The sequence below is a fragment of the Kryptolebias marmoratus genome, linkage group LG15, assembly GCF_001649575.2.
Source record: "Kryptolebias marmoratus isolate JLee-2015 linkage group LG15, ASM164957v2, whole genome shotgun sequence".
NCBI lineage: Eukaryota > Metazoa > Chordata > Actinopteri > Cyprinodontiformes > Rivulidae > Kryptolebias > Kryptolebias marmoratus.
The window spans coordinates 11514028-11524519 of NC_051444.1; the positions used below are offsets into that span (position 1 = coordinate 11514028).

The 10492-nt window shown below is 42.6% G+C and overlaps 1 protein-coding gene across 1 annotated transcript in view; it reads left to right on the forward strand.

Moving 5' to 3' along the window:
- Positions 1–6727, forward strand: part of dld (deltaD) — an 8050-nt gene extending 1323 nt beyond the window's left edge. Inside the window, exons 3-12 of the mRNA XM_017418627.2 lie at positions 335–395; positions 1056–1313; positions 2599–2659; positions 2772–2902; positions 3006–3175; positions 3266–3482; positions 3596–3769; positions 3859–4588; positions 4728–4983; positions 5106–6727. Coding sequence (XP_017274116.1) covers positions 335–395; positions 1056–1313; positions 2599–2659; positions 2772–2902; positions 3006–3175; positions 3266–3482; positions 3596–3769; positions 3859–4588; positions 4728–4983; positions 5106–5111 — 2064 coding nt within the window. The 3' untranslated portion in view covers positions 5112–6727. The remainder of the gene's footprint in view (positions 1–334; positions 396–1055; positions 1314–2598; positions 2660–2771; positions 2903–3005; positions 3176–3265; positions 3483–3595; positions 3770–3858; positions 4589–4727; positions 4984–5105) is intronic.
- The last annotated feature ends 3765 nt before the right edge of the window (positions 6728–10492 follow it).

Sequence of the window (10492 nt, forward strand, 5' to 3'; positions counted from 1 at the left end):
GTGTGGAGAGGGGGGGGGGGGGGGTTCACCAAAAGATTTTTCCCCTCCGACCAGCCGTGGTGGGAAATATAACATCCTCTGAGTTGGCACATCATTGGCAGCGCTGCGTGAAATTCCGCCTCGTTTTGGTTTTACGGCGGTGTCAGAGTGTGATAGTAGCAGGGGTGTGAAAAGGGAGCAGGTAGCCTTATTAGGCCTCTAATCAACACGAGAATTAGGCTGTGAAGTTTATTGGGAGGCCTCCTAATGGCCCTCAGCAGAGGGAGAGGGGAAGGGGTGGAGGAGGGGGGACCTCCAAGCTGAGCAGCTGTTGACTTTCTCCATCTCTCCTCAGGGGACGTTTTCACTGATCATTGAAGCTCTGCACACTGACTCCCTGGACGACCTGACAACAGGTGGGTGACAGCAAGAGAAGGCATCAGTATAACCTACAGACAGACAAGAAGCCTAACGATGGCTTTAGTGTATTTCAGGGGCATGTTTTTCTTTAAAAGCTCAGCCATCAGTAGTAAAAGTGACACACTCCTCTTGATTTATGACTTACACTTTCTCATTTGTATTTTGCTGACAGTATACATTTACTAGTTTTTTTAATTTACATTTTCCTTTACAAAAAGGTCATAAGTTAGTGGGGTGAACGTGTGTTTTTATACCAGAACTATCACATGAAGCATTATGTGCCCCATACTAATAATAAACATTTTAATTCTCAGATTTAGCCCAGTGATGAGATTTTCTGTTATTATTCTGTCACATCACCATTCATTACACTGACTGCAACACAGTGGAAAGTGTGTTTGTAGGAACTAGATGCAAAAATATTCTGATGAATAAATCTGTTTTTACGATATAGATGGCCTCTATTATTAAACTAGTCACGCAATAATTTTTTTTCAGACAGCAGCACATGAAATCATCAGAATCCCCTTTCTTTTCCCCTGTGTGTTGCCTCTGTCATGAACAAACCCGTGATTTGTGACAGAGACACTCTGTTAGCGTTCATCAATAACAGTGGCAACAAATGACCCATAACAAACTGTGATTTCCTTGTACAGACAACCCGGAGCGTTTGATCAGCAGGATCACCACTCAACGTCACCTCACTGTGGGAGAAGAATGGACCAAGGACATGCAAACAGCCGGCAGGACAGAGCTGCGTTTCTCTTACCGCTTCCTATGTGATGAGCACTATTATGGAGACGGCTGCTCGGTCTTCTGCCGACCCCGAGACGATGCTTTTGGACATTTCACCTGCGGAGAACGTGGAGAGATCATTTGCAATTCTGGCTGGAAGGGGCAGTACTGCACTGAGCGTGAGTGGGTTTGCTCATTAATTATGTGTCTGTAGGAAACAACTAAAGAAAAGTTATAAATGGGAGATAAAAGGAAGGGATGTTGTTTTATCTCAGTGGTGAACTTGTAGGTATTCATTTGGTTTCTAGTGACAGCTGCTCATCATTGATAAAGAGAAGGAAAGGCACACTCATTAGTAGCAGAAGCTGATCTTTACACAAAATCTAAAAAAAAAAAAAATAATGCATTAATTAACGTGTGCTCACATTAGTTTTATTTATACCAAGATGGGACTCACTGCTATCTTCAGGAAATTGTTATTTAATTGACAAAACTACAGACTTGGGGAGTTTATACAACTACTTTTCCAAGTTAATTTCCTCTACAGTCATTTGCCTCTCTTTATTGTTAGAGACTTTTTCCACCTCATAATGCGGGGCCCGTGTGCAACAGGCGTCAGTTAGTTATCCCATAGCACCAGAGGCCTCCATTCTAATGAGCCGCAGTGGCTCCTCAGTAATTCACACGCCGCGTGCCTTCCATTAGACCGCTGGGGCCTCCTCGCCCCAAACCTCCTCCCCGATTGGCCAAGTGGGGGTCCCGTATTGTTGTGGCTCGGGCTGGTGATTGGCCGAGCGGGGTTGTGTATTGTTGTGGAGGGGGCAGCTGCTCAGTGAGAGGAGACAATGGAGCAGCTGTCTGGTGGTTAGCTCCTCACAGACCAGCTGGCCCTGGGGGGATGAAGAGGAGGAGGAGGGGAATGAGGAGAGACAGGAGGAGAGGAGGAGGGAGAGGAGAGGAAGATGAAGAAGAAGAGATTGTGAGAAGGGGAGGGGATAGGTGGATGGAGGACGAAAGAGAGAGAGGCAAGTGGTAAGAAAAAGGACTTCTGACCCACAGTCAAATGGAGAAAGGAGGCTTTGTGTGGTGGGCTTTGTGTTGTAGAGCAACCACGGTAAAAGAGAAGGCTTTCTGGCTGGTTCTTCTGTTTGGTGACCAAAACTGGCAAAGTCTGACTTTTCAAGCTGAAAGGTAACATTTCAGCAACATTTGCAGCATTGAGGAAACAAGCTTTGTGGTGGCCAAGAATGATCTGATAACACTGATTACTTTGGACAGACTAAAAAGAAATATATAGAAAAAAGAAAAAAGCAGACAGGCAGGTCATAAACATACAGAAAAAAGCTCACAAATGTTTAAGAACGCAAACAGCAGTTTAAACAGATTTTCTACTGATGGAAACTGGTGGAGAGCAAACATGAATTTTCCATGCTTTGTCTAACTTTGTTTGTTTTTTCTTCACAGCAATCTGCCTTCCTGGATGCGATGAAGAACATGGCTTCTGCGATAAACCAGGAGAGTGCAAGTAAGTCAAAAAAAGTTACTGTGATGGGGCTTTAGGTTCAACAAATAAATGTGACAATCAGTCTCCCAAATTTTCCCTTGTTTGCGTTATTAACCAAATGCTGTGATCCCAGGTGTCGTGTGGGCTTCAGTGGGCGTTACTGTGATGACTGCATCCGTTACCCAGGCTGCCTCCACGGCACCTGCCAACAACCTTGGCAGTGTAACTGCCAGGAGGGGTGGGGGGGACTCTTCTGCAACCAAGGTGAGGGTTTTACTCAGATTTACTACAAGGTTTTATTCTTTTTATGTGAAATGTTGAAATGTTCATGTTGAAACCATTTGGCTCATTACTGTTGTTGTCCCAGATCTGAACTACTGTACCCACCATAAGCCCTGTCTTAATGGAGCCACTTGCACCAACACTGGCCAGGGGAGCTACACTTGCTCCTGCCCACCTGGATACACAGGTGCTAACTGTGAAATCCAAGTCAACGAATGTTCTGGAAATCCGTGTCGCAATGGAGGCAGCTGCATTGTGAGTATCGCTTCAAATGAAGAGTAGTTTTAGGTGGACCCTTGGGAACAAGCATGTATGTGACCCCTGTTTGTGCTGTTGTCAAAACAGGATGAAGACAATGGCTACAAGTGCACCTGCCCACCTGGTTTTTATGGCAACAACTGTGAGTTAAGTGCCAATACATGCGCAGACGGGCCTTGTCTCAACAATGGACGTTGCGTGGACAACCCTGAAGGTGGCTACTTCTGTCAGTGCACAATGGGATATGCTGGTTTCAACTGTGAGAAGAAAATTGACCACTGCACTTCAAATCCATGTTTAAATGGTACGCCATCTGATGTGTTTGTTAGTATACTTACAATTAAACCTAAACCTAGTGTTCAAAAGTACAGTAAGACTAATTCTTTGGCTTTATCTCAATACTGGTCCATCCTGCAGGAGCAGAGTGCGTTGATCTGGTGAACTCCTACCTCTGTGAATGCCCTGAAGGATTTTCAGGTCCTAACTGTGAGGTCACTAGCGGTTTTTCTGGATACTGTCAGTCCTTCCCTTGTCAGAATGGTGGGACATGTCAAGAGGGAGTGAATGGCTACACGTGTACTTGCCCCCCAGGTATGACAGCACTCAACTGATGTTTTACTGTTGCTTTATGAGGTTCTGTATTCGTTTTTGAGATTCTAAAACTCTCTCTTTCTTATCAGGTTATACTGGCAAAAACTGCAGTACTCCCATCTCTCGTTGCCACCACAACCCCTGCCACAATGGCGCCACCTGTCACGAACGTGGCAGCCGCTACATATGCGCCTGTGTGCCCGGCTATGGAGGTCATAACTGCCAGTTCCTCTTACCAGAGATCCCCCGGGGTTCCCAGCCAGTTGTGGATGGACCAGATCGGCGATTTTTGTCATCAGAAAATGAAAATGCTGAAGACGAGCGGGATGATGACAGCGGATTTCCTTGGACGGCTGTATGTGCTGGTGTCTTCCTTGCACTTGTGATTTTGATCAGCTGCTCTGTGCTGGTGGTCTATGTTCGTGTCAAACTGCAAGGTCGACACGGTCACCACAGCGAAAGTGTGCACAGCGACAGCCAAGAGACTATGAACAACCTCACAACCAATAACTGTCTCCGGAACGACAAAGAACTTGGTAGTATGATGACAACATCAATTAAAAACACCAACAAGAAGGCAGACTACCATTCAGAACTTACTGGGTCGCTTGGCGGTTTAAGTGGAATTGCTGGCCTAAATGGATCAGAAAAGAATGGCTTTAAGGCTCGCTACTCCAGTGTTGAGTACAACCTGGTTCATGAGCTCCGGCCTGAGGATTTGTCACCGTGCACAGTAGAGGAGCAACATGAACCAGAGGCCAAATGTGAAGTCCTGGATGAGTCCAACACAGAGGAAGGATTCAGGAAGAGACAAAACAGGTACGCACATAAAATAGCCACAGTATCAGAACATTTTGCATAGTTAAAAGTAAACATTTATCAATTACTCAAAATACAATAAAAGCATGTGTTGTGTGAGTGGTAGTGTCTCTAAAACCTTTTGTTGTTTATCCTTCAGTGATGCATCAGAACAAAAGCCATCAGCAGAGTCACCAAGCTGCAGCGAAGCAAAATATCAGTCATCCACTGATTTAAACTGTCCCGCAGTGAGTGATCTTCAGTACCAGTCAAGTTGTGACGTCAAAATCCCGTCAAGCACTGATGGTGAATACCACAGTCCCAGTGAGAGCCAGTACCCATGTACCACTGACACCAAATACCAGTCCGTCTACGTCATTTCAGACCAGAAAGATGAATGCATCATTGCCACAGAGGTGAGTACACACAAATAGATTTACCAGCACAATGAGTTCCTTAAAATATAAACTTCTGTCAGCATTTGTGTAACAACATTTTAAACACAGTTTTTTTTTTGCTTGTTTGGCCTCTCTTACAGGTATGATACCAGTTTCTTGTGGCTGATGGAAATCCACACACACCAACCCTGAGCAGTAGAGCTCAGTTTGTTTCTGGGAGGTTTTACTCCTGCTGTTTGCTGCTCTTCCCTGGGAGTTCCCTGAGGACCTTGAGCCAAGGTGCTGATGAGCCACTGCAGAGTCAGTGCCTGCTCAGTGATGACTGAGGACTACATAAATACTACGGGTCAATTCTGAATACTTTTGACCTTCGATGGATGTAGGTCTTTTGATCACTTGGTGCTATGGATGAAGCACAGTAACAAAGTGCTAGCTCTCGCACAGCCATTGTACAGAAACAGCGCTGACTGAGAACTCACACAGTTAAAGACTGCTGGAGGACTAATGAAGAGCTCATTTAATGTCTCCTTGCAGCACTGGAAGATTTACAACTCATAACAGGATGAACTGTTCTCTTCTGATAAGCGGCGGAGCTACAACTTGGATGTTGACCGATGACATTGTTGTGTACAGTGGCATGCCAACTGAATGAACAATGTTGTACCTTGGGGTACTGAAAACCTTTAAAGTACTGCTGTAGTACTGTTATGTGCTGTGGGTTTACAATGCTGTGTAAAATCTTTCATAGATTTCAAACGTTTTATGTTCTGCGCAGTGCTGCAGAGTAGAGTTTGGAGCTGTAGCAACACAAGGAGTCCCTCACCAAATTACTCAACAAATGTCAAGTGGAGCTTTCCCGACAAGACTACTAACATTTATAATACAACAGCTGAACACCTTAAACTCTACAGCACTGATAGAGTTGGCTGAGCTGGTTCTCAGCAGGAAACAGAATTGAAAACTCCAGTAGTGACTGCAGATCGATCCAACATGGATTCTGTTGGGCCATACTGGCCTCTGAACCCTGAGAGTTGTGATAGACAGGGCAATGTTTTGGGCAGAGCATCCTAGGAAACACTTTCAGCATTAGAACGCCAATAAAGGAAAACAAATCAAACAAAACAAAAATGGGATTTAATTTTTTATATCATCTGTTAGTTTGAATGTTCTGAGCTGAACATAAACAGCTGCATCATTTCAGTCAATGTATTTTGTTTCATTTCATAGTTGACAGTTTTTTTTTTTCCTGACATCCTAATGATGCTGTTGTTTGACCAAGAAGGCCGAGCTCTAAAGTCTTAACTGCCAAGACCTCATTGCACTATAGAGGTGTGTGTGTTTGCGTGAATGTGTGTGTACAGAGGACGTAATGCTTGTGTTTGGTGTCAATGTATGCACTGCCCACTCCTGCAGTCTTCCAAAACTAGCCAATTCAAGAACACATCGCCCTGCCATCCGTTTGTTAAGATCTTTTGTTTTTATTGTATTTGTTATCTAAAGAAAGAGGTATTCTTTTAATTTAAATATGTAATTATTTGTGCTCCATTTAATTGTGATGTTTTTGTTGAGTCTGTTATAATTTAAGTTGGATTGTTTTTATTTGGCAGATGTATGTATGTATGCGAGCATGTATGTTTTAGGCACTTGAGACCACTGTGACTGTGTTGTATTTAAGAGAAAAGTTGTATGTACAAAGCCTGTCATTTTTATTACTGGAAAAAAATATTTTTCCAAAATAATAAAAAAAAAGAATGAAATCTACCATATTTGGTGTTTATTTTATTTACACAATTGTGAAGATGGGGAAAGAATACACTTGTTTTGACAAAAATGCAGCATTTATTTATATTCACATTTACTCTAAAAAGCTGTCGAACAAATTTAAACAGAGATTTGTTGTCACTAAATGATTATATGAGTGGTGTTTGCATGTGTGTGTGTGTATGTGTGTATCTGTCTGACACAGCAGAAGACTGTCTCCTTGTGGAACCACTAAATGAGACAAAGACACACCCCATAATCATAGACCGCTTAGCGAGCCTCCTCTGAGGCCAGAGTCATTTCTGCGTGTGGATTTGTGTTTGAGTGTGTGAGTCCAAGTGTGTGTATGTCTGTGCCTTAATGTGTTTGTGAATGAATCTTTTTTTCTATGAGCCTCTTTATTTGAGTGTGAGTTCATGTGTGTGATCTTGTTTAAGCAGAGGGGTATTTATAGCTGGAGAAAGAAACCACCAGTCTGGATTTAGTCCCGGTTGCCCCTGCTTGTCTATGCTCTGCATGGATGTGTGTGTGTGTGTGTGTGTGTGTGTGTGTTATAGCGACCACTGAGAGCAAAGAAGGAGTCATCAATGAAACTCATCTGGTTTACATTCTTATATAAACACACACAAGTTAGAAATTGGATGACAGATGATCAGAACTTTACAATGATTAGAAAAGATGAACTGTATTAAATAGTGAAATTTCATTACATTATCACACATAAACACACACACATAGAGGTCACAGACTGGCTGTCTGATGTTAAACTCAAGCACTAAGATAAAAACAAAGTCAAGTTAATCATTCAGTCAAACATTGACAGAGTCACATTACACATTTCTACATGAAGGTTTGGCAGACCTTCTGTTACTGCAAACAGCTAAACAATCAGAAGTTTCCAAATAAAAAGTACAGGAAATGTTTTTAAAGTATACTCCGCATGATGGGTGTTTGGCAGTAACCGTTCTGGTCTGAGAGAAGTATCCAGCAGGCAGATTTGCTGATACAGTTTGAATGCTGCACAGACTCACGCAGAGCTCTGTCAACAACTTAATTTGTAAACTTTTTTAGTTTTTCCTTGACACTGATATGAAAATCTCACAATGACTTCGTTTAGGATCTGCAGCCAATCTTAAAGGAATGGTCTGGTCTTTTTTGAAGTAATGTTTTGCCAAATAGTTATCAGTAGTTAGTACATTATCAGCCATGACATCAGTCACAGAGTACAGAGTGTGGAGAAAAGGGCAGAGGGTTTTGTCCAGGCTAAGGTAATGCCTTGTCAAATAGGGACTCTTTTTTTCTTGTTGTTTTTGTTCTCAGGCTTATAAAAGAACTCATTCTCAAAAATGCCATACAGGTGTGAAAGAACAAAACATATTAAATCTCTACACATATGTTTATGACATGTTTTCTGTACCACCAACTTCAACAAAACATGATCAGTCTTCATAATAAACAGTTGCAGAGGTAACAAAGCACTGGTTGCAACTAAAACCAGGTTTAACTTCAACAGACAACAGGTCTTCTTTTCAAATGTGTTTCCAACTTGCTCAGAAGGTTATTTGCTGAGTTTTGTACTGAGGAGACAGTAAAGGTTTGCCTCTTGTGACACTTCCCTGAATCTCATATTCATACAGGTGTCACTGCATGGTAAAACTTGCACCACCACTCCAAAGTCTGCTAACTCCTCCTGCAGGTCTTTGCCAAAACACATGGGGCTATGGGTTGCATTTTTGGCGCTCTGCATGCAGGTCTCTTATAGGATTGTAGTTCTTTTTTTTCCTTCACAACATAAAGTTATGACAGTGTCAACAATAGGAAGCCACTATGGGCCCTTGACATGCGTCCTTGACAGGCATTTTTGGCTAGTGTGCAAAACCGCATCTTGACCTTCACTACTATGCAAAAGTTTTAAATCACCCCTATTTTTATATTTTGCTTCCAGTAAGCTTACATTATTGTAATCTTTTGAACTTATTTTCTGTCCAGTCCTTGTAAATGACCATGACAGCACATGGTGCAGCGAGTGCTTCGAAATTATAAAAGATAACTTGAGGACAAAAGATGTGTTAGGCCTGAAGCCCTATCTGTGGCCAACGAACAGTATCTGACAGTTAAGAAATCTTTGAACAAAGACCTAAAACAAGACCTGAGAGATCCATCATCCTTCAGTTGATCACAAGTTTTCAGCTAGTAGCTCTTTGGGAATCGCCTTGTTGGAGCTAAAATGCTATTTAATGTCTGTTAGGATGTGTTATCCTCTGTATTTTTCACAGAATATAATAAAACCTAACATTTTGAGTGACGTATCCGTAAGTATAGATTACCACTGTGTGTAACTGAAGTATCTGTTGCATCTCAACAGGCTTTAGAGACGTGTGGATCGAAGCAGTGACCTGCCCGGCGGCTGTAGACACAGTGACGGTTGCCCTTCCAAAGACTGCGACTGTCGCCGCTCAAAAAGTATTTGCTTGTATTACACAAGCAGCAGGCAGTTGTTAGCGCATACCATGCTAAGCTTTTTAACTTAACTTTTTTTCAGTGTCACAATAGTTTTTCGCTGAGTTGGAAAATCACAGGAGACAGGCTTAAAGCTGGTCCTTTGTTGTCGTTAGGCTGTCCTCCGGCCCCCGAACAGTTGCACACACTCGCGTCCTCCCTCTCAGCATCTCTCTGGTGTCAATAGTCAGACAAAGCCCTGGTCACTGGCTGCCATATGCTGCTCTGCTGCACATAAAGACTGGAGTGCTTTGAACTTCTGAGGGGGAAACTGAAACTTCTTCATGATCAAATATGTACAACTTACACAATCACTCCCATATTCATGCAGGCTTGCCTCTGTTTTTCATCTTATCCTTTAACCCAGATCTGAATGTTTTTAATATCGGAGTCCTTCGAGATCCACACACTGACAGGGACAGATTTAGAGCTGCTGTTGCAGCATCAGGAAAAAAACTACGCAACTCGTACATTGCAACTACGTTTAGAAATATTTACAAAATCTAAATTTGAGCTTTGAGTAATGCTCTGTCCCCTGGTCTCCTCTCATACACTTTTCATTGTGACAGGGCGTAGGCAGGACCGTAGCTAATCCAGAGAACAGCCTGTTTAAGTGTGTCTCTGCTATAATCTGATTAATCTGTCCATTCATGCACTCCGCTCTTCTCTCCTCTCCTGTTGCAGATCTTTTAGAAAATTTAGGAGTGTGTGTGTGTCAGTGTGTTGTGCTGCGTGTAAACATGCATGTCGGTGCCTGCTAGTGTGTGTATGTGAGCGTGGGTGTGTAAAAAAAAAAGAAAGTGAGGCCAAAGGAGATTGTGTTGAAGATGGAAACAAGAGAGGAAGGGGGGAAAAAGCTCACACTTTGGGACTGACCCTCCTTTTGTCTGTGTATTGGTCACCTGTTACATATGTGCACACACACACTCACACACACACATGCACAAAAAGTACTGTGCTAAAGTTTAGTTTAAATTGGTTCACTAATGGCTGAAGTGACTACATTTTAATCTGTCCATCATCATTTTCCACTGCTTGTACAGTTCTGTGTAAAGGTTTTAGGTATTTTATATGCTTAAAATTTTATTCAACTTAGTGTTTGATGAAATTAAACCATCTGGAAACGTCTAAACGGTTCCAAGTTCATTTCGCAGAATGGCAGTGAACCTACACGTCGTAAAGTCGTAAAGCTAGTCATAAAAGTTCTGCTGCAGAAAAACGAGTCTACCAACAGATGGTTTAGCCCCCACAGAGACATGGTGTTAAC